Source organism: Corylus avellana, chromosome ca6 (assembly GCF_901000735.1).
Source record: "Corylus avellana chromosome ca6, CavTom2PMs-1.0".
NCBI lineage: Eukaryota > Viridiplantae > Streptophyta > Magnoliopsida > Fagales > Betulaceae > Corylus > Corylus avellana.
The window spans coordinates 29,362,869-29,388,274 of NC_081546.1; the positions used below are offsets into that span (position 1 = coordinate 29,362,869).

General features: G+C 33.6%; 1 protein-coding gene across 2 annotated transcripts; it reads right to left on the reverse strand.

The window, feature by feature from the left end:
* Positions 1–4,977: 4,977 nt before the first annotated feature.
* Positions 4,978–12,589, reverse strand: LOC132185646 (adenylate kinase 5, chloroplastic). Of its 2 annotated transcripts, XM_059599410.1 has the most exons (19): positions 12,277–12,589; positions 12,073–12,177; positions 11,110–11,238; positions 10,894–11,028; positions 10,167–10,313; positions 9,901–9,975; positions 9,716–9,809; positions 9,050–9,102; positions 8,792–8,920; positions 7,971–8,006; positions 7,825–7,905; positions 7,594–7,732; positions 6,913–6,992; positions 6,736–6,801; positions 6,088–6,117; positions 5,899–6,008; positions 5,497–5,634; positions 5,326–5,355; positions 4,978–5,243 (listed from the first exon to the last, which is right to left on the reverse strand). In XM_059599410.1, the coding sequence occupies exons 1-19, from the start codon at positions 12,481–12,483 to the stop codon at positions 5,219–5,221; spliced, it is 1,809 nt and encodes a 602-aa protein (XP_059455393.1). In that variant the 5' UTR covers positions 12,484–12,589; the 3' UTR covers positions 4,978–5,218. The 2 variants fall into 2 exon arrangements, with proteins under 2 accessions (XP_059455393.1, XP_059455394.1); XM_059599411.1 differs by lacking the exons at positions 4,978–5,243; positions 5,326–5,355; positions 5,497–5,634 and having other exon boundaries at positions 5,948–6,008; positions 6,736–6,814.
* Positions 12,590–25,406: the final 12,817 nt, after the last annotated feature.

The following is a 25,406-nucleotide window of genomic DNA, read 5'->3' on the forward strand; positions in this document are numbered from 1 at the left end:
TTCTTTCCTTTGATATTTTACACGTCATATACCAATTTGTATGTGCTAATGGAACAAAAAATCGATTATTTACAAGAATTTTTAGTGAAAAATGTTGTTGATGATGCAGTTTGTCGCACCGTTGAATTCAGACAATGGATCCATTTGAAGGGTAGGCTAAGTCGGAAACGGGTTTATATTTCTTTTAACGGGAAATAGTCTAAAAATTGATTAACACTATCATACTAACGTAACAAAATAATTATAAAATTAAAATATAATTTCTAGAATTTTTATATTTGGAAGTCAATGGTAGTGGGTATTGGCCATGAATTTGTGAGTACAATGTTAGAGATCCACGGTTCAAGGACAAGTGCAGAGAGAGAGAGAGAGAGAGAGAGAGAGAAAAGTCAAAATGATTTTTGATCAATGAGATGGACGGTTGGCCTCAATGAGCAGTTCATTCTCCTTTGATAACACAAAAAAGAAATTATGCTTACACCATAAATAAAGACATTCATAAACTTTCTTCCCTTTTAAATTGAGTTATAAGACTTGGAGCTCCAATTAGGTTTAATAAAATTGACGTATGTGATTTTTATATGCATTTTTAATAAAACTAACAGAGTATGTAATGTTCGTCCTTAGAGCATGATTGCGACTAAAAATTAAAGAAAAGTTATTAGTCTGTCATTCATGTTAGCTATGAGAGAGATATTTGTAAAATATTCCCACCAAAAGATCACTTGGATCCAACCGAAAGAAAATATAATTTTATGAAAATATAAAATGAAAGCGGAATAAAAATATATATATATATATATATGTCCAAATCTCTTAAATTAAATATTCTAATATATATTCTAACACCAACTTGTATATATTAATCTCATGAATTCAAATCATTCAACTTTAGAGCAAATGGAATTTGAGTCCAACTAAATAATGAATTTAATTGGTGCATGCATAAATAGCCATCATTCGTCATGTGAGATGAGATTGAGATAGGGGAGGCAAAGAAATCATGCGAATGGGAAGAACAATATTTGTCAAACTTTATGACTGAAGTTGGCCTATAGTAGTTATAAAGGTTAGAGGGGGAGGCCAATTATAGCTATCATACTTAGGCGTGATTATAGTAGTACTAACCCGTGAGGCGCCACTTAGAAGAGACCTAGACGGTGGGAATCGCAGGCGCTCCTTCAAAACCAATCAAGCTATAGCTTAACACTCGCCACACCAGGGCATTAATGAGACTCAAGTTGGCTAACACTAATAGGCTAAGGGATTCCCATTGTGGGAGTCGAACCCAGGCCCTAGTGCATACCCAACTTCATGGGAATTCCCTTAAGACCATTGAACTACCACCCTTGGTGGTGAAGTTGGCCTATATATATTGCTTGTATATTACTCCTATTTTATTTATTTATGAATTATATTACTTATATTCACATTGCATTTGGTAGTGAATGATGAATTTAGATTTTCTATAATTTTCTATTTGAAATAGAGGGGACTGTAGAGAGTCATGAGCCTGAATAGGTGTGCTGCAACCCGCCCTTCTCCTCGGATAGATAGACTCTCTTATATTTATTATCTAAATTACTAATAATTCAGACAATAAATTGTTAAAGATTCGGATCTCATAACTCCTACCCAAATTCAAAAAACAAATAAAATTGTTAAAATTTTTAATTGTTGGAGATCTCAGTCCGCCGATAAATGATAGAGTTGTTGTACAAGTGATTCACACCCATAACTTCCTATCAAAACCAAGAGAGAAATATATCCCACTTTGTTTAAAAATATTATGTCTATTTCGAGTGTGACAGAGAGATATTAGAGAAAAAGAGCCCTCCTATAACTTTTCATAGTCTAACTTTTGAGTTGTACTTATCAGAAAAAGAAAAAGAAAATTGTGTAAGTTGCATGTGTTTGTTTCATACATGATTCTGATTCTCCTTGAGAATAAAATTTTCTTTTAAATTAGATTCGAAGAAATTTTCAATTAACCTAATATAATAAATTGACAAGTGTTCTTAATAGGATAATCAGATAGTCATGTCAATTTAAAAAAACCCTAAATGGATGTCACTTGAGGAAATTTTCCAAATAGCAAAGGAAGTGCTCTGTTTCACGAAATACTCTTCTCAATTAATAATCTATGATGAAAACATGATCAAGTATTTCTAGAATAAATGTTTGTTTTTATTTATAAATTAATTATATATGCATTGAGTGCATTTTGAACCAATAATTTCATTTTCTACCTTTTAATAGTAATAATAATAATAATAAAAAAAAAAAAACGTCATTTAAACTCTCTAATGGTCTAAATTAGATTTTATAGATTTTAGGGTAAAGTCCTCTTAACCCCCTCAAACTACTATTCCAATTATAATTTCCCCCCAAACTATCAATTACGATAATTTACCCTCCTAAAGTATAAAAACAATGGCAATGTACCCCATAATGCTAGTAAAATGACAAAATTACCCTTACTAAAATAAAAACAAAAATACTAACATTTATAAAAAACAACTAAAATTTCTAAGAGGTGCTGGACCATCCCTGGATGGTGGCCAGACCACCCTTAGGTAACTGAGGATGGTCCAGCCACCCACCAGGGGGTGGATTAGTCAACCCGAGCCATTTCCGAGGGTAGCTGAACCGTCCCCAGTTAAAATGAATTAATTGGGGATGGTTGGCCCATGGGGTGGCCGACTCACCCCCAAGGGCCATGGAGCCACCCCTAGGTCAAAAATAGGATGGCCAGCCACCTTTTTTTTTTTTTTTTTTATTATTATTCATTTTTGGCCTGGTTTGGCACCCCAAGGGCCATAGGTGGCGGTTACCCAAAATGGCTAGACAGCCAATTTTTTTTTTTTTTTTTTTTTTTTTTTTTTAAGATTAAATTTTTTCTTTAAAAAAATTAATTTTTTTTTTTAAATTGTTGGATATTTTTGTCTTATTGAAATTTATATATGAGTAATTTTGTCATTTTACTAGCATTGAGAGTTATATTGTCATTGTTTTGAAAGTTTGTAGGGTAAATTGTCGTAATTAATAATTTATGAAAGAGATTGTTATTGATGTGATAGTTTGAGGAGATTAAGAGGATTTTATCCAAGATTTTATGAGAAGGTTCATTCTCTCTCTCTTCCCCTCTATCCATCTTCCTTTTCATTGGATGATAGTGATTGTGTTTGACAAAAAGAAAAAAGATATTCTGGGTGCCAAAGTCAATTTAGGAAATTTCTTGAACAATTTGAGGGCTATCACTAGTCCATTTAAAATGAATTAATTACACTTTAATATCATGTGGACCCAACCTCTATTGTCTTTAACATGAGGTACGTGCCTATTGTTTGATCCCATAAATATACTAGGCTACCATTTTTTTAATTGTGTAAGACACGGAAAAATTCTGTTTATATTTACGTTATTATTTCAATTGAAACTTTTTAGAATCACTTATAAACTCTAGATTGTGTTTGACCCGCCATTTTACAGGCCAAACTATAATTTTAAACAGAATCATGAAAAAAATTCGGTTTAGAAGTGCGTTTTAAAAATGATAGTTTAAGCAAGGAAGCGTGTTTTAAAAAACGTATGATTTTAAAGGTTGAACTGTGATTTTACTACATGCTTAATTATGTTTTATTAATTGTATTTTTAAATCATTATTTTTCATACTGCCAGGAAACCAAACGTAGGGTGGAAAATGAAAATGAGAGTATGATGTATACCATGAAACTTTCAATAGTCAGTCTTGGTAGGCATGGGAGATTTTTTCCTAAGAGTTCGGCGGCTCAAAATATTATAGTGATACTTGACACAAGATGCCATCATCATGATTACAGAAATTAATATTATAATTTGGTATCATATATTATAAAATTTGACAAAAATTACACATAAATCCCCTTGGAATTCTAAATTCTAGGTTAAGTTTTTTATTATTTATTTTTTTTATTTTTAATTAATTAATTATTATTTTTTTATAATTTTAAAAATCAAAATCCCAAAAATTTGAAAACTAATATATATACATTTTCTCTTTCATTTTCTTTCCCTAACCTTTGATTTTCATTAAGATCTATAGACAGAAGCCCGTCTGCCTTTAAGATTTGTTCACATTTGCCGAGTCCTCTACAACAACTCTTCATCTTTAGAAAGATAGTTTTGAAATTCAATTTTGTTCAATAACATTTTGGCTATAAAAGAGTACTAATCCATGAAAATAATGCCAAAATAACCGTTTCTAAAATGGGCTAGGGCAAATTCCGTAGCTTTATAATCATGTCCACACAAAACACAAGTTGGAGTGCCACATCAGTAATCAGAGACGCGTGACACTTTCAACTTATATTCTGTGCACACATGCACAGAATACAGAAAAAAACAGTAAAACGATGCGAACCAATATTACCATGACAAAGAGCCCTTATTAACTACATAAAAGCAATATTGAAACATCTTTGAGATTTTGAGATTATGGGGGTTTTAATTGCAATTTGAAAGCATTCTAAAACTCTAAGAATATTTGTGTAATTTACCCTAAAACTCAGTAAGTGGAAACAAAAAATGCTTTTCTTGACTCCATCAACAGTTGACTCCAAGTTTCATTTTGCAAATTTTCATTTATTTTTGCACGTCGCATTACAATATTACTAGTAAGTATTATTGAATTTTAATATTTAATAATCCTATATTTTAGAACAATATGTTTAAATCCAATCTCTTATCATTATCATCGTCATCATGATCATCATCACTTCCTTGAAATCGCTTCTACACCTCATCTTTTCTTATTCCTATTCACCATTATTATTATTTTTCAATTGGAGTTGAAGCCTCTAAAAGCAATGATGCAGCTCATATTAGTCATACAATTGATTAAGTAATGCCAATGTAAATTTGACTGAGGTGGCCAGATTTATTAAGTTGAGTGCATTTAGGATAACTTTCCTCTATTTCCTCTATTAAACGGACACGCATCTTTAAAATATTGTCAGTTTAATAGATTGGGTAGTTTACAACTCGTCAACTTTATGCAAATTTCCTTTTGGAAATTGCATTTTCAAGGTAACAAGCATACATGTCAAAGAATTTTTGCAAAATACTCATTTTTGATGAATCTTCAATTCTCCAGATTTTAGCATCACTACCAGATATACAACCAGATTTTGTGAGGATCAGATGATGTGGAGCTTAATATACATGATCACCTTCCTACTCAAAATATACCACTCAAGAAGCCCCTACAAAAAGCAAAAGATGGATTAATGATAAATTAGCAGATAACAACTAGAAATATCAAGAAGATGCATGGATGTTTCTTACCAAATTCCTGAGGCTTTCTTAGTTTCATTTCTGCATTTGTTAATGAAATGAATTGGTTCAATCAGGATAGTGGTTTTGAAAGTTAACAGCAAGGAGAAAAACAAAAGTCCAAAGAAATAATCCTAAACTTTCTCATATACAATAACAATTATATGGGGGTTAGTGAGTTACCTTGGTTTTCCTTCGAAGGCATCATTAATTTCATCAGTGTTTGGCCTTTCAGGAAAAGTGGACAAGATGGCATACTTCTCCTTTCCAGATACTCCATCCACCCTCTTATACAGTTCATAACGATATGGGAAAGACATCCTGAAGCAATGAGGTCAGACTACTTTACAGTATTGTTTAATCTAATCTCTTCAATAGAGAGTTTGTGTAGTGATTAAAGTACTTCACATAAAAGTAATCTGAATAAAATCGGGATAGAAATTGATGGTAAATCTAGGACTTGACTTCATTTTCGGAATTGAGAACAAGCCATCATGCTCAACAAATAAATTATAAATAAGACAAAATAAGGATGACCAAGAGTTTGCTAACTTGTAAGAAGTATTGAACTGGCAATATCTATACCTGAGAGCACCCATAATTGGATACTGGGTTCCTGCATAATAGAGAAGCCGAAAGAAATAACAATTTTCGAATGAGGCAGCATACTCCAATCTCTTGTCCCGACCCATTGTCTATAAGCGAAATGGAAAAGTTATAAAGTTGATGGGTTTGTATTTATGTATGTATGTCAACTCACAGGGTTGTACTTACTTGCATGATACCACTGGAACCAGGTAAATCCTGAATTTGAGGAAATCCATATATATCAGTTAGACAGATAAACAAATATCTGCAGAAAATTCATTGAAAAAGATGGTCCGAGACTAGCAACAAAGCATAACCATATGCAGCCAGAAAAGATCCTACATAGCTGAAGATATTACAGAACCTGAATGCCTGATCTAAATGCAAGCAACCCTATAGATCAAACTGTTCAATTTAATTATCCTCTATATGATTTCAGGAAATTAGAACTGTCTTTCTCTGAGTGTATTACAGAAGCAAATCAAGAAGAAGAAAAAAGAATGGATAAGAATATTATTCAAGTTGCACTTGAAGGTATGATCTGCTAAAAAAAGATGATCTTGGTTCAGGCATATGGCTTAATACCACTACAAGTGCTATCTATGTAAGACTGGTCAAGTATGATGGTATCCTATATCTAATAAAAGAAAATAGCTGAGCCTGCAAGTCATGGAGTTCAGGCCAAGACTTTCAAAATTTAATTTATATACAAGCTGTTCTCAAATTTACCGAAAAATCCTATATGGGCCAATTCAGGACAGAGTGATCATATGTTACAAAATACATAATCATTCCATGCGAGTGATAGCAGCCGAAGTTATAAAAAAACAGAACCTTGAGCCTAGGATTGACAAGAATAACTGATCGGTTCCCAGCAGCATCGGTCATAGCTTTGAGATCCTGCGTATTCAATCTGAAGGCTACTTAAATCGGAATAGTAAAACTAAAGCACATTATATAGATGCAATCTCCAATAAGTACTAGAAGAATATTTGCTCTCAGGCTCCTTACATCAATAATACAATTCCCAACAGCATTCTGAGGAGCCACTATGATAAACATGTCATCTTGCTCATCAACCTCTTTGGCACCTGCAATTGCAAATGAAAACCTTTAGAATATGACCGATAAAATTTGTTAGCTAAATAGTTGTGCATACAAAAGAAACCATCATACAGTTTTCATGAGCAGCACCATTGAAAGATGCCCCGGCCAAAAAAAAAAAGACTACCATTATATCCTTTTTTTTATTAAAATGAAAAAATCTTGTACGCACAGTTAAAGACACGAGGTGTATCTGTGCATATAAGTTGCATGTGTATCTGTGCCTGATTTTTATTAGTGAATAAGAATGAACCAAAAAGTGATATAGAACTGGCAAGTTGGCTATGGCAATAAGATACAGAACTTTTTTCTCAGCATATTTTGAAGTTAAGAAAATAATGGATTTTATTGTCAAGTGGCCATGTAAATAGATGGAGATAAGGTGTCCCATCAACAAGCCAACATGACTATCAATATCTTACCTTTGCTATTTAGCATTATTATACTAGCTTTTTTTGATTACTGTTTTCAAGGACACAACAAAGATTCTAGAATACCAATATCTGCAGATGCAATTCCATAAAGATGACGAACAAAATCAGACGCTGTGGTCATAAATGACACATGATTTTCTGTTCAGTTCTATACCTACAGAACCAATCTTGACAAAGGTCTCCAATGCACCATAATCACCCCAATCCATAAACTCTAAGATCTGTCGAGTACCAGCAAGCTGCAATGGCATCCCAGCTTGTGCACCTTGCCCCATAGATCCTTGCACACAGACCTGAAAGGTTTAGAAAACTGAATAAACACAATGCTCATTTTATGATATTATTCATTGCAAATTATATTAGGAGGTAACCAGGATAACAGCACCTTGACACGCTTTCCATCGTCAGCAAATGAAAGAGCAATTACTCGAACAAGTTCCATTAAGGTGCCGATTCGATAAACATCCTGTGCATCATAAGATATTGTTAAATCCAAACAGAAAGTTGGTAAATTAAGGAAAAAGTCCTTACCATTTCTGGGTTCAGCTCTGGAATGTTAATCTCTACCTGTTAATTTTACATGAAAAAGTAAAGAAGATTAATCTGATATTTTGGGCGAGACATATTTGCAAACAGTAAAGCTACTCAGGACAAATTAAATATATAGTGCAACTTCAAATTGCACTGGCAAGAACAAACTTCTGTCTCTCCCTCTCTCTTCTACTCCTTCTCCTAGTAGTTAGGTATACATTTTGAGCACTGATTCACAGCACACGGCGTGCGTGGCACGCCCGTGCAAAAAAAAAAATTTTTTTTTTTTTTTTTTTAAAAATATTTTGCACAGCACGCCGCGTGCTGTTTATCTTTACCCATACATTTTAGGTGGTGTCATGGTGACTGGCCTGTAAACCCTTTTATTTTTTCTCTGAACTTGAGGCACCTCATACCCATGACCTTCCTTAAAACCATGTCCAAATAAATTTATCATATGGATCAGACTGATTTAAGTGATTACAAATATATTCTCTAAATCCTTAAATAAGAAAAAAATAAATAAATAGACAAATAAAGGAAATATCTGTTGATAAGCAAATGCTGTCTATTTGCTGAAATTCATGGTATATCTTATAGTTTCCACCAAGAATGCAAATCGAAGTTCATAAAACCACAATTTTCAAAATGGATATTTGTATATGATTAAGAGACAAAACATAAGAGAATGAATTATATAGAAATCAACACCTAAAGTACAGAAATATAAATTGGTTGGTTGATGACAGATAAATAGATATCATTGATCTATCAGAATAAATTAGTCTCCAACAAAAAAGAAACAAAGACCAATATCAAACCTTTAGTCGAGTTCTTCCATCATAAATGGCTCTTTTTGTTGCTTCTAGCACATCAGTATAGAAATATTTCCTAATTTCCCTTGAGTGAGGAATATTATTCAATCTAGTAGGAATTCCTTTCCAGCTATCCTGTAAAAAGCTGAAGTAAAATAAGAAAAGAAATACAACACAGATTATTTAATGAAAGCTTTATGAGAAAGTGAAACTTTAAATACAGAAAACACTCATCAAATAAGTCTTATATTTGACAAACCATACCTGGATTGCAGAAGCCTGATTCTTCCGGTAGTTACTTTCAAGTACTGCATTCCCTGGTACAAAGAATGAAAGAGATGGAGGTTGACAAACCAAAGAACCTTAAGCTAATTACTGGTACAAGATTAAAAATAATTAACTTTATTATGTTCATAGCCCAAGTCAAATTTAATATTTATCATTAATTGCTGAAAATATCATCGGAACTTCAATTTAATATGACTGTTAGAACATCATGCTGGTTTTATAAATTCTTCCAAAAGCAGTTAATTTCTTAAGAAATAAGTGGCTTCACTTTCTTCCATCTTGTAGTTTCCAAATCAAAACGGAGCCTAAAGGAACCCTAATTCCAGGAAAAAGAACTGAGTGCCCAACAGTGGAGCGCCCAACAGTGCTAGTTAAAGGAATACATATAGCCAACTTAAACTACTTAAAATAAAATTAATTTATCACAAAGCTTAACGGCTGACTCAAGTACCAAATTAAGTAAACAGAAAAAGAACAGAACCAGCTAAAATAGATAATGTCTCCCAAAAGACAACCAATAATGGAAGAACTAACCATATAGAATCTGAAAATAATATCTTGAAACAATAATTAGAAAAAAATTTCATTAAAGATTAATCTAGTGTACACTTAGCTAACACTTCAAATCCTGAAAATACTTGCCTGATTTTGTTGTCTTTACTGTATCTTTACGCACTTGCAAAAGCAAAGATTCTATTTCTCTGAAAACTTCTTCTTTTGGACGGTTTCCATTTAACTGTCATTGCAAGAGACAATGCCACATATCAGATATAAATTCATATAGATAGGGGCAAAAAACTGATAAAATATTATCAATCTGTGGACACCTTATTCATTATGTTCAAGTACGAGGATGAGATTGCTTCTGCATTTTTCTTGTATATTTCTAGACGTGACTTCACCTAAAACACAAAGAAAACACAAGTTAGGCAAATGAGCTCATAGTACATCAGATTAAAAAGACAAGCAGTACACTTATGAGACCTAATGTGAGTCATACCCAAAGTCACGGATTAGATGCAATCGTTTAAAAGGAAAGACAGTGTACAGGTGACAGAGTAAAAGAGATAAAAATGTAAGATTGCAACCGCACTTTTTCCTCAGTATCATCAGGGCGAATAACAAGTCTGGCTTTAATTTCCTCACTCTCTGGAGGAAAACTTTTTAGATGATAAATCTTCCCCGTTACAGGATCTAGCCTTCTACCAATGCATCTTTCGATTAGAATTTCATCAGGAACCTGGGTATTAAAAACACATCTATGTGAAAGATCACTTTGATAAGTAAATTTTTATGTACTGAATGACTAAAATGACTTTACCAAAGATTGTAAGAGATGCCATGAAAATTTGAGTCAAATATTAAAGATGATAAACACACCATATATTAAGTGTAGAGGCACAGTTGAGTTGATCCTTAAAAAACAGACACAGAACAAGCACTTTTTCTCTAGTGATATCCCATAGCTTTTAAACATCTGCTATCAAATATAGAAGTCTGTTTTTGATAAGTATATCGGTGGAATTATATGCATATAAAAAAAAAAAAAAACAGCACCATAATGCTTCCATCAAATAAAAGTCTAGTAGAAAATTACCAAAACAAACTACTTTATAAATGAGTATGTCTGGCAAGTTCTTCTCTGGAAACTGTCAAGCTTTTAGGATAATATGAAAGTTTAGCTCTTATGCAGAAGTCTATGATCGTCAATATAGCAGATTTGAGCTAAGTAGGTTAAACAAGTTGAATGGAAGGAAGGAAAACAAATAGACAATGACCAATATATAAGAAAAGATAGGATAAACATGTGATTCACATACATCTAACACGATATAAACATCTGGTCTAATTTTCAGTTTTTCCAGACTTTGTGCCTGGGAAAAGCTCCTTGGGTACCCATCTAGAAGCCACCCTCTTTCTTTTGCATCTTCACGTGATAATCGTGATGTAACCATCTACAAAGCAAACCATTAGTATTCTAGACTATATGAGAAGGAAAAAGCAAAACACATATGTGAGTTAGAAAATTTCAATACAGCTGTCACGATTTCATCTGGAACTAGACGGCCAGCATTCATGAATTCTTTTGCTTTATTTCCAATTTCTGTTCCAGAAGATACTTCAGATCTTAAAATATCCCCAGTTGATATGTGCACCAATCCAAACTGAAGAACCAAGAAAACGGAGATATGGATGAATATAAGCATAACAAATGATTATATTCAGATACTGAAGACCAAGATGAACTTTAAGGTAACGCAACATGAGTACTTCTTCTATATAAACGCAACAGGTAAAAGAAGCTTTCCATCTCAAAAGAACTTGTTTGTAATTTGCCTATGTTTTCCAAGATTAGCTATAATTCATCTTTACCGGACTGAATGGAGAACACAAAATTGCCACTCTTATTGCCTGCCGGTATCCAATGGAATCTAGCCCTTCGATGTTATGTTATCAATTGCTGTTGTTGTTCCTACGGAAATTTAAGGGCATTGAAAACCCCTGCATGTATTCAGTAAAATGTTCCCATTTCTTCTTCCCTGAGAACACCAATTACACAGCTTTTTTTCATCAAGAAGTTTTAGTCAGCTATACATTTCTTCTGCTGGCTTTATGTCAATCTACAGGTACCCAACATCCAGAGTGTTGAAGAAAAGGGATTCATTGATTACCATCTATAATTGTCAACTTCTCATCATATATGCAAACCTCCTCCTCCCTAGCTGATATATAAAATAAAGTTCACACACCCACTATTGTAACCAATTTCACAATCTCAAGTTGTTAATTCATTGTAGAGAAATGAGGATAATTTTAAAGATTGAAGAGTTTCTCAAGTTGATGCATTGCTCACAATTAGTCATTTGAACTTAAACAAAAAGGCCAACAGGCAACAACGAACTTGATCTTATTGCTTATAGTAGCTGCAAATACAGGGCAAGCTCTAATAGTCAGTACAACATGTTTGCAGTATGATTACGAATCATATATACGCTTACCTTCTGGACAATCAACTCACACTGAGTCCCTTTCCCCGACGCCGGCGCACCCGATATCATCACCTTCAAAGGCTCGCTGCTCACTGAACAATTCACCTTCAATCCCTACCAAAAGAAACACATTATATGAGACCAGAAAACGTGTGGGAATAGAAACCATGGAAACAGACTCTCAATGTTGGCTTAAGGAAAACAAAAACCAACTCTGGGTATTGGGTTAATTCTCAAATGGGTGTCACCGAAGACGCAGAACGAGCGGAGACGACGACGCTCGGTAGGAGAAGATGGCGGAAGAGAAAAAGAGGAGGAAGAAGAAGAAGAAGGAAGAGAGGGAGTGGAGAGAGGAGAGAGAGAGGGAGTGGGATACACATTGGTGGAGTGAAGAGAAGAGAGTGTCGCGGTGGGTAACATCGTTGCTCAGAGAATTTTGGTTTTGGGTGCAATGGAGGATTTGAAAGAGCGAGAGAAAGTGGGAAGGCTTTGAACAAGTGGCTCAGACTCAACGATGCCAAACGATAAAACAACATGTCCATTGCATTTCTGTTGAGCTGATGGGTTCTATGATTCTATCTATTAATGTGTTTTATCCTTCATTTATTTTTTATTACTATTATTATTATTATTATTATTCGAGCAAGTCACGTTCCTTTTATATCCGTTTTATGAGGCGTGATTTCTAGCGAATGGATCTATCTAGTGAATGCCCATGCAGAATAGACCCATAAGATCGAATGGCTATTCCTATTAAATAATTATTCATTTATTTAATTGTACATCATTCTTAGAAATAGCTATTTTCTTATGAAATGGATAATCATCCATCTAAAAAAAAAAGGATAAATAGCTATTCCTTTAAAAATTGAATGATTTTTCCAAAAGAACTTTCTTTTCTTTTCTTTTTTGTAAACCTAAATTTTAAAAAGAAAAAATGAAAATGGCAAAATATACTATAGGTGACCCAGCCACCCTAGTAGAACCATAGGAATGGTTGCATCAACCTCAAATCCCCTCTCCAGTCGAGGGACTCACCACTGTCAAATGTTCGGCTACCTTCTCATTTTTTAAAAGCAAAAATCAAGGGGGTGGTTTCCAAATGGATATGAGTGATCATTCAGTCACCCTATGGTCATTTGGAGGTGGCTTAGCCACCCTTATTTAGCCCACCCCCTTAGTTTTATATTTTTCAAAAAAAAAAAAAAAAAATTGAAATCATAAGAATATTTTTGTCCTATTTAAATTTTTTTTAAGGTCATTTGTCTTTTTGTTGGCGGGAGGGAGGATATTGACATTTTCTTGATAGTATAGAGGGAGCATTGACACAATTGGTAATTTGGAGGGACATTGACAATGAGATAGCAGTTTGGAGAGAGTAAAACCCTACAATTTACAAGTGTATTTAGTTCAAAAATTGAAATAAACCCATACATAAAAGCTCATAAAAGACCCTTTTTTTTTAAAAAAAAGGCCATGTAAATTAAGTTCATAGTTTATGTGTCACAAGCGGTTAGCACGTACAAAATACCGCTCGCATATGTGCGGTTATTGGTGGATTCGGCAAAGTATAGATGTGGACACGATTAGTAAGTCAGCTCATATAAGTGTGGTTTTCAATCCTAATAGCTACTCATTTGCCTTTTAAGTATTACGATGTAACATAAAAGTTAAAGTAATTTTGAGTATTTTGTAAGTGTTTCAACCTTGTTTAGAAGCCATGTAACTTGAATTTGCTTTCAAAAATCCAAAAACCCACGCAAACTTGGACTTTTGGCTCGCTATATGCATTTCTGTTATGGGCTTGTTTTGCAAAACGTTTTCTTGGACTGGCCCTAACAACGATGCCCAGCCCACCTGAATGCTACTTAGTTTTCAATTAATAATCAATTCAAGTAACGGAAATTTCTTACAAACTTTTATATCTTTGATTATATTCTGATAGTTAAAGATGTTAACTATCATGAATTTCAAAATAAATTAATAAAAATAAACATACCAAAATTTATTGCTTATTTTAATTCTTCTTTGAAAATATAAACACTAGAAATCGGTTTCTCTCGCTTGACCCACTTAAGGTACACGAAAATGATGAAAATTGCGTACATTTATCAGCCAGAGAGATGACCAGTTTTCTTTATTCCTTTATAACTTAACTTCCCATCAAAGTAAGAGTTAATTTAATAAGAAATCACTTCTCTTAATTAATTAACCAACAATTTATTAAGGATTATAATTAAATAATCTCATAACTTAAGAAGTCTAATAAATACTCATATGTGCCATATCATGCATGTGAGACATTAAATTCTTACATGATAATTATTTAGAACCGACTTCTATTACAGTTTTTTGTCTCTTCTATATATATATATATATATATATATATATATATATATAAGAACTGAAAAAGTGCGAAGTTGGGAGACGTCGATGGCGATATGGTCGATATTCAGGGTTCCAGCACATGTACATATGATGTATGCATACATATATAATCGAAAAAAAAAAAAAAGATTTTTTATTTTTATTTTTATTTTTTTATATTAATTATTAGTGAAGTTTTTTATTTCCTATTTCCTATTCTTATTTACTATATAGTTATTTATGTATTTATTTTTCACTATGTCCGAGACCTCAAAATGTGATATGGGTCCAGACATTTCTGTAGGGGTTTGATCATGTTCTTCCCTCTATGACGGATTCTTTAGATGTGTTGGTAAAGGAGTGTACATACTGGATCGAACTCAAAATTTCAAAATCTTGTTTTCAAAATTAATTAAAATATTTTTACTTTTTATATCATATCACTAACTTTTTATTACTATTCAAATAAAAAAATTACTACAAAATAAATTTTTTCATTTTTTTATATAAAATACTTTCTCTTTTTTCTTATATCTATCAAATCTATTACCGTTCCAATCCGCTTCTTAAGTCCACTCCTTTGTTCTTCCTCACAATGTCGTCCATTGGTCCGATCTGAGGTAGAAAAAAGATGACAGGCAGCTGATTCTTGTTGACTGTCTGATACGTGCATGCACATGCGCATGTTCACTAACATATATACGTGAAACATCTTATTTACCACTAGAAAACAAAATGTAATGAACCTCATGAATTCACTTCATACCATGCAATATTTTACTTTAATTTATTTCAGTCTGCCCTTTCCTTCAAATGTAAGATCATTGATTATAGGGAATCACAATCATACATTAATGGCCAAACATATTTTAATTGTTTATCTAGCTACAAGGGCAATAATCTCTTTTATGGTAAAGAGCTTGTTACTTCAGAAATGGATTCTCTCAAGTTGAATTCAACTAGAGAGAAATTAGTTCCTTTATTTAGAAGGATAAAATTATTATTTTATAATTTTTTTTTTTTTTTGACAAATTGCCTTTCATTAAGAAGAGATCTGCTCTTGATCTCTCGTTGAATTCAACTGAAGAGAATCTTCTTCCTACTTCACCCTCCTCGAAAGCATGGAAACTGTAGAAATAAGATAAAATAAAATAAAGAGCAAAACAAGGATAAAGATGCCACGGCTGGTTCTTTGATGATGAAGCAAAACTATTTACCATGATGATGATCTATTTACCATAATATTGAAATTTTCAACAACACAACATCCTCTTGTTAAATTATCGAGGTAAATTTAATTATTTAATTATTATTTTTTAATAAGTGAGGTCCAACACGTAAAATATTTAATTTAAATTGATAATTTGATGGAGTCAAGCTTCGATCTCAAAACCTTTAACTCTAATACCATGTTAAATTACCAATTGTAGATAAGAAAAAATAAATTTAATAACTTAATTTTTACTCCACAATCTAATTTAGTTACTAATAACTTAAGATAAAACGGTACAATTTGTTCAATTTTCACTAATTCAATCCCATTTTTATCCTTTTCACTAATGTACGAAGACACAAAAGACAGCACATGGTTACTCATTAATTGCATGCAAGAAATAAATGTGAATTGGAAAAAATACTCCCTCATATTCTTTGAAGATACTCTCTGAGAAGAGGATCTTCATAAATGGCGTTTAATATTCCTTACAGCTCTCTACCAATGAGGAATGAGAAAAAAACAAAATATATATAAAGAAGATAGGGGAGGAGAAAGTCTTTTGGGAGACATGGATGAAAAAGTGTCAGACTCAGATTACATCGCACTAGATGATCAGCCTTCAGGTGATCGATCAAGAGGTTTTGCTTCATAATGGCAGTTCAAGTGTGATAGTCCATGAGAGTACCCCTCAGCAACTCAAAGGAGCAGAGAAACTACGGCCCCAATCAACGGGTTTGCTACGCAAGAGCCGCTTATCGGCAGAGGATGGCCGATATATATTCAGGGTTCCGCCACATGTACGTGAAGTTGACAAGGGAGCTTACTCCCCAAAGATTGTAAGCATTGGTCCATTTCATCATAATTATCAACCCAGCAGTCTCAAAGCCTTTGAAAAACAAAAAATTAGGTTTCTCAGTCGCCTTCAAAAGCGAATCGCGAGCAGTGAAGTACATCTTGATGCTCCTTGACGCTTGCTTCATTGTAGAGCTCCTGCGCTTATACACTATGACGACTTGAGTATATACACCATGGGGTATATGCTCATGGTGTATAAGCGCAGGAGCTCTACATGTTATATATAGAATAACATGCATGCAGCAGTGCTTTCGCTTGTATATTACAGTCGTGGATGTGGCGGAGCGCCTGCCAAGACGTACGGAGAAAGTTCACTCAAACGTTACACGATGTCCCTTCTCCGGTTCAACCCCCCTCTTCCTCTTTTATATATATTTGTCTATATATATATATAGGCTCAAGTCTCAGCATATTCCATAACAAGAGCTGAAAAATCCAGTTCTAAAACACTTATATATACATATTGCTTGAATTTTTCGGAGCAGGGAAATGATGATGTGGAGGAGTCCATTTTAGAAAAACGTTGGATGGTGCCAAATATTTGACATTACCGCCAGGGCCGGCTCAGGCCCTAGGCGAGTTAGGCCCTTGCCTAGGACCCCCAATTTAATAAGGCCTAAAAAATTTTTTTTGAGTTAAAAAAAATTTAAAAAAAAAAAAAAATTATTTTTGACCAAAAAAAAAATTGAAGGCCCAAATGTTATTTAATAGGGCCTAAAAATTTTTTTTATCCAAATTTAATGCCTCAATTTAATAAGACCCCAATTAATAAGCTCACTATAAATTTTAAAAATAATCCAAATGTTATTGATGTATCTAAATCTATTGCTATATATATATATATATATATATATATATATGTTACTTTAAAAAAGAAAAAAATTGAATTAAAAAAAAAATTGTTACTTACAAAAAAAAAAAAATTAGGCCAAATTTCAAAGTTTTGCCTAAGGCCCCAAAATATGTTGAGCCGGCCCTGATTACCACACCCTCGAGAGGGAGGGCGCAACTCCTCTAAACACGCTTGCTCTCCCATTTTTTGAACCATTGAGACTTGGAAATGACGAATTGGCCAACGATATAATAATGAACGCCAAATCTAGGGTGGCCCTAATTAAGCCACCCCTTGGGCCACCCTAGATTTGATTGGGGCTGGCTCGCGGGCAACCCTCAGTCAAATTTCAGCCAAGTGACCTTTTGGGCCCACGCTACCCCTACCCTTAAGGAGGTGTTATTGATTGACCGCTACCCCTCAATTAATTTTTATTGCTATTTTTCAAAAAATTAAAAAAAAAAAAAAATAGTTATTTTTTATCAAACACCACCACGAGTAGAAATGGTTTTGAATATGCACACTTGGTGACAATGGAAACCAATGCGAAAGAAACGATCATTAAAAAGGTCCTAAACGTATATATGTTTCTATGTTTTCTTTCATTGGTATAGAAGCTCACAGGGGCTCAGAATGACTCATAACAGAAGCTTGACCGTGTGTGACACATTTAGATTAATGTAGAATGAATAATGCTATATATGGTTACTCTTCATTTTTTTATACAATTAATGTTTTCACATTCATAGATGGCTTTTAAAACCACCATTGAATATGAGATTAATCTTTATTAAATTTTAATCCAATAGTAATTTTAAAAACTACCTACTAGCATAAAAAAAAAAATAAGTGTAAAAAAGTGAAATTAACATTACTCTTATAGAATAGTGGTAGCAAACACTACCACGAGCACAGATAATTTTGGCTGAATCATTGAAACTTTTGGCTGTTTTAACTGTTCCTGCATGTGATCAGCTGGCACTTTTGTCGTGATCATTTGTTTTTGACGATGATTCGAAGACATTATCTGTTTGCTTGTGAAGAAATTGACGATCATTCGAAGACATTATCTGTTTGCTTGTCGGAATCTCCCAAAAAGTCCATCAATGCAAGAATTTATAACTAATTAGATCCAAAAACTATTTCTTCCAAATACCCTAATTAGATTAAAAGGAAGTATATATCCAATCTATGAGAAGGCTTTAATTAACTTATAAAATGCTATAAGAAAATTGGTCATTAGCAACGACAAAAAGATTGTTAGCGATGTCAAAATTGTTACTGTTGCATCGTCAAGAAAGGTCGTCACTTTTGTTTGTCACTACTCACTATAACCTAAGCACCTAAACGATTGTTTCAACGACAAGATAAGGTGTTGACACTTGTCACCAAGACCTTATCGCTACAACATGCGCGCAGTTGGGGGGTGATAGGCTGATAGCTGATAACTTTGTATTTATTCTTGACAACAATTGTATATATAAGTTAGAATGTGTTGGGAAAAAGAAATTAACGACATTATTGATTCTTTAAAAGTTAGTCAGGTAGTTTTGAGCCACGTTTTCTTCTCAAAAAGAAATACTGCATGTTACAGTAATTGAATCAACTTAACCCAACAATACGTAATTAAGCAGGCTTTCATGGGAGCTTCACGTCACTTATCAGGGCTTGCATGATGTTGCACTGACGTTTTATAAAAATGTTTTATTCATTCATTTATTAAAGTAAACTACATCGTACATTAGTACTTATATTGCCACCAACAACAACGTAACAGATTAAACCAGTGGCAGAGGGACAGGGGGGCGACCCAGGGGCGGCGCCCCCGGTAAAAAAAAAAAAAGAAAAAAAAAAAGGAGTAATTTTAAGCCAAAAGTTGGAGAAAGCCCCTGGTAAAAAATTTCAATACTCCTCCAAAATATTTTTACCACCTTAAAAAAATAAAAAAAAATAAAAAAAAATAAAAATCTCAAGTCTCAACAGTAGGCTCAGCAGCACCGACGCTAAAAAATAAAAAATAATAATAAATAAATAAATAAATAAATCTCAAGTCTCAACAGCAGGCTGAGCAGCACCGACACTAAACACTTATACACTTAAAAAAAGAAGAAAAAAAAATCTTACCCTAAATCTCAAACCCCTCTTCGGCTCTTCCAGACTCCAACTTGAATTTGTCCTATTGCAGTGCTGCTCAAGCGTGGACTGTGCAGCACGCCACTGCCCATCGGGCCATTGACCTTGAATTGCTTAGCCGCACCAGTGCACCACCGACATTTTCACGCCACAGCCGCCCACGGTGATAACCCATCAAACTGATTTTCGTTTTTTGTTTTCTTTGATTGATTTTCATGAACTTTGTTTGATTTTGGTTTATGGGTTTTGTTGGTTTAACCCATTTGTGATTTGTCTAACATGGTGATTTGGTTTTTGGTAGTTTAGAACTCAGAAGGAGAAGGGAAACAGAGAGAAAGAAAGTTTGATTGTGTGTGTGTGAGAGTGGTGAGAAGCAAAGGGATAAGGATAAAGGCTTGGTCATTGCCTCATTGGTAGTGCCGTAGTGGTGCCGTAGTGGGGACTTGGGAGTTGGGAAAGATGGGAACTTGAGCTTCAGAATTTGCCACTTGGGAAGGCAGAAGGCTGTTTCATGTTTGGACCACACTCTTTAGACAATACTTGAATTGGGCTCCACACTCCACTTTTGACTGACTCTGTGACGACTGTGAGTAATGAGTATTGGTTAACTTGCTTTATGTTTATAAATATATTTGGTTCTTAGAGACACGAGATACTTGAATAATTAAGGCATCAAATTTGTTTGTTTATTTTTTATTTTTTGCTACTCTCCTGAGTTCTGACCACATGATAGCTTTGCTTACTTTTATTAATTTACATTTGGCCCATAAAAACGACAAGACTCAAGAGATACTTTGTATATTATTCACAGTAGTTAATTTTTTTTTAGTATATAAATTCAGGGATATGTTGTCATGACCTGCATACAACAAGACCAATAATCCATAGCCTCAACTGATATCATCCAAAACGATTTAGGCAACAAAGAACAAGCAGAGCCCACAAAAACACCCAGAACATTAGTATAAGTCTCACGTCTATTTTTTGTCCTATTAGGAAAAAAATGGGGGATGACAGAATAATTGTTGTTTTTTTTTCTATCTTTTATTCTTTTTCCACTCTTTTTTTTTGGCTTCAAGCATACCATTCTACATGCGATCAAAAGTAAGCAGAACCATTCTTTAAGGGTATGAACCTTTCAACATCTCTCCACTCTCAGACATTCCTATGGGGAAGGTGATTAGGTATCTTTAATTGGGCAATTTGCAAACTCTAATATTATTGACTGAAATTTATGGAGCTTTTTAATTGTGATATATCTCTTATTTTTATCATTTTGTTTATCTTATTCTAATAAAAACAATATTGTTATTTTTTTTTTGTTAGGTGTGTTTTATATATTTTGGGATTTTGTCAAGCATCAACGAGTTTCAGAAGATTATTGCCAATCTCAGGTTTGTTCTTTTTATAAATTCATTTTAGGCTAATAGCTATCGGAATATGCTAATAATTTTATTATAATATCATTAGAGACTTAGAGTATGTTTCATTAGACATGAATTGTTTAGTATGAGAATTAAAACTAATAGATAAATAATTTTTCAGGTTTCTGAAAATTCTTAGATTACATTATGAGCAAGCCAAAAACAATTGATGCATTTTTTAAGAAAAAAGATGCTGATTCAAATACTAGAACGTCTTCATCGTCATCCAATCCTCAAACTTTAGCTCCTGAGCAACACCCTTCTAAGATGCCAAGAATTAAATCTCAAGTAGTTGAGTCATTTGACATTTCTACTCTACAACATGATCCCGGGTTACGTCCTCAAATATGAGAATATCCTGTTAATCAACAGGATGAAATTAGATGTGCTTATCTTAAAGTCGGTCCGAATAGGTTCATTCCTTCTAGTAGTTCTGGATATCCATTTTCGGGAACTGAAAAAAAACCGCCGAAGATTTCAATCATCTTGGTATAAGATGTTTGATTGGTTAGAATATTCTGAGAACAAAGATGCTGCTTATTGTTTACCCTGCTTTCTTTCTGCTAAAAAGCCAACGGGGCGGTTTGGAGGTAGTGCATTTACTATTGAAGGATTTCGCAATTGGAAGAAAGTTAATGATGGCACATATTGTTCTTTTTTGGTCCACATGGGAAATTGGCCATGTTCACCTCATAATAATGCTGTTAAGTATTGTGACAATTTGAAGAATCAATCTCAACATATTGATAAGGTGATAGATAAGCAAACTTCGGAAGAAAAATTGAACAATCGATTGCGATTGAAGACTTCAATCAAATCTATTCGGTATTTAGCAAATCAAGAATGTCCTTATAGAGGTCACGATGAAGGTCCCGATTCTAAAAATTGTGGCGATTTTCTTGAGTTGATAAAACTTGTGTCCAATTTCAACGACGATGTTGATAAGGTTGTTTTAGAAAATGCTCCACAAAATGTAAAATATACTTCACCTCAAGTCCAAAAAGATATTTTACATGTATTGGCAAAAAGTGTGCGAGATGCAATTCGTGAAGAAATTGGTGATTCAAAATTTTGCATTATTGTTGATGAGGCACGAGATGAGTCTAAGAGAGAACAAATGGCTATTGTTTTGAGATTTGTTAACAAAGATGGTTTTATACAAGAACACTTCTTTGATATTGTCCAAGTTAAAGATACATCGGCATTGACTTTAAATGACAAAATATTTGATGTTCTTTCTCAAAATTGTCTTGATATTCAAAGTATTCGTGGACAAGGGTATGATGGTGCTAGCAATATGTGTGGTGAATGGAAAGGATTGCAAGCATTATTTCTTAATGAATGTTCTTGTGCATACTATGTTCATTGTTTTGCACATCGATTACAATTAGCATTAGTTGCTGCATCTCGAGAGGTAACGGTTGTTCATGATTTCTTCTCAAATTTGAATTTCATTATCAATGTGGTTAGTTCTTCATGTAAACGTCATCGCGATTTGCAAGATGCTCAAGAAGCAGATATCGCATATTTGATAGCTATTGAGGAACTTGAAACTTGAAAAGGAGCTCACCAAATTGGCACTTTGAAACGAGCTGGTGATTCTCGTTGGGGTTCTCATTTTTATTCTATTTGTAGCCTACTAAGGCTGTTTAATCCTGCTTGTTCAGTGCTTGAGAAGATTATAAAAGAAGGATCCACTTACTCTCAACGTGGGGATGCTGAAGCTGCTTATGAAATGATTATATCATTCAGATTCATATTCATTTTACATTTGATGAGGGAAATCATGGGTACCACTGATTGTCTTTGTCAACATTTGCAACAAAAATCTCAAGACATCTTGAATGCTATGCAATTAGTTTGTAATACAAAAGTACTCTTCCAAAAATTGAGAAATGAAGATTGGGATAATTTTCTTGAGAAAGTAGTCTCTTTCTCTAAGAAATTTGAAATAGACATTTCGGATTTGGGTGCTCGTTATGTTAAAGGCCGAGGTTGTCTTCCAGGGGATCACATTACGGTGGAACATTATTATCATTTTGATGTATTCAATGCTGCTACAGACTATCAGTTGCAAGAGCTTGATTGTAGATTTGGTGAAAGGGCAATGAAACTCTTGACACTTAGTTCAGCTTTGGATCCAAATGATGCTTATAAATCATTTAATATTGATGATATATGTAGTCTTGCAGAGAAGTACTATTCTCTTGATTTTTCTGAGCAGGAAAAAATTATTTTGAGATTTCAGTTGAAGCATTTTGAAGTTGATATGCTTAATCATCCAAAACTACAAAAATTGTCTTCCATTGCGGAATTATGTCGAGGATTGATAGAGGCAGGAAAATCAGATACATATTATCTTATTGATAGATTGGTTCGTCTTGTTTTAACTCTTCCGGTGTCTACAGCAACTACCGAACGAGCATTTTCAGCAATGAAAATTGTTAAAACAAGGCTTCGTAACAAAATGGAAGATGAGTTTCTTGGAGATAGTTTACTTATCTACATTGAAAGAGAAATTGCTAAAAGCTTCGATTTAGATTTGATACTTGAAGATTTTGTTTCTCTAAAACTTCGTAGAATGCAATTTTAGGCACTTTGTATTTTGTATTTTCCTTTACTTTTGTACTAGTGCCTATATGGTAATTGATATATGAATTTAGCATATATTTATGAAATCACATAAATATGCTTTTTGTGATACATATATTGTGATATAATTTCTTTTGATTGTATTTACCATATTATAATAAAAATATAATATATAAGGAGAACAAAAAAAAAAAAAAAATTTATCATTATATTTTATTATTTTATTGACACCCCTGGTATGCTGAATTCTTGGCTCCGCCACTGATGACAACATATCCTTGAATTTATATACTAAAAACAAATTAACTACTGTGAATAATATATAAAGTATCTCTTGAGTCTTGTCGTTTTTATGGGCCAAATGTAAATTAATAAAAGTAAGCAAAGCTATCATGTGGTCAGAACTCAGGAGAGTAGCAAAAAATAAAAAATAAACAAATAAACAAACAAATTTGATGCCTTAATTATTCAAGTATCTCGTGTCTCTAAGAACCAAATATATTTATAAACATAAAGCAAGTTAACCAATACTCATTACTCACAGTCGCCACAGAGTCAGTCAAAAGTGGAGTGTGGAGCCCAATTCAAGTTTTGTCTCAAGAGTGTGGTCCAAACATGAAACAGCCTTCTACCTTCCCAAGAGGCAAATTCTGAAGCTCAAGTTCCCATCTCTCCCAACTCCCAAGTCCCCACTACGGCACCACTACGGCACTACCAATGACCAAGCCTTTATCCTTATCCTTTTGCTTCTCACCACTCTCACACACACAATCAAACTTTCTTTCTCTGTTTCCCTTCTCCTTCTGAGTTCTAAACCACCAAAAACCGAATCACCATGTTAGACAAATCACAAATGGGTTAAACCAACAAAACCCATAAACCAAAATCAAACAAAGTTCATGAAAATCAATCAAAGAAAACAAAAAACGAAAATCAGTTTGATGGGTTATCACCGTGGGCGGCTGTGGCGTGAAAATGTTGGTGGTGCACTAGTGCGGCTAAGCAATTCAAGGTCGATGGCCCGATGGGCAGTGGCGTGCTTCACAGTCCACGCTTGAGCAGCACTGCAAATTCAAGTTGGAGTCTGGAAGAGCCGAAGAGGGGTTTGAGGTTTAGGGTAAGATTTAATTTTTTTTTTTTTCTTCTTTTTTTAAGTGTATAAGTGTTTAGTGTCGGTGCTGCTCAGCCTGCTGTTGAGACTTGAGATTTATTTATTTATTTATTTTTTATTATTTTTTATTTTTTAGTGTCGGTGCTGCTGAGCCTGCTGTTGAGACTTGAGATTTTTTTTTTTTCTTTTGTTTAGTGTATAAGTGTATTGCCGTGTGTGTTGAGACTTGAGATTTTTTTATTTTTTATTTATTTATTTTTTTTAAGGTGGTAAAAATATTTTGGAAGGGTATTGAAATTTTTTACCAGGGGCTTTCTCCAACTTTTGGCTTAAAATTACTCTTTTTTTTTTCTTTTTTTTTTTTTACCGGGGGCGCCCGCCCCAAGGTCGCCCCCCTGTCCCTCCGCCACTATTAACCTATGAAGCCAAAATCCAGATTTCTTCTAGCTGTGAGTATTATATTGATGCCTGCTTAATTATATGATCATTTGAGTGTCATTTCCTTTTTGTTCTTCTATTGGAATGTTTGTTTGACGTATAACAATATTACTCTTATTCAAAATTATTTATCATGTCTTATTTTTGTATTGTATTTCTCATAGATGAAACCAAAAATAAATAAATAAATAAATGTTTTTCCTCTAATGCGTCTATTATTTATAGACATGTCTACAAAAGACAATACAAAAGACAAGCTCTTACCATATTGGTAAGAGCTTGTACACGTACCAAGGACAAGCTCTTGCCATATTGGAAGAATCTGGAACATGCAAACATGTCCTATATAAAAAACTCGGCTGGTTTCTATTTGAT

Coding starts and splice junctions, on each gene's coding strand:
- LOC132185646 (XM_059599410.1), bottom strand. CDS start 12,483: ATGTTACCCACCGCGACACTCTCTTCTCTTCACTCCACCAATGTGTAT. Junction 6,993..7,593: donor TGTCAAGATTGGTTCTGTAG/GTATAGAACTGA, acceptor TTGCAATTGCAG/GTGCCAAAGAGGTTGATGAG. Junction 6,009..6,087: donor GTTCCAGTGGTATCATGCAA/GTAAGTACAACC, acceptor TTTCGCTTATAG/ACAATGGGTCGGGACAAGAG.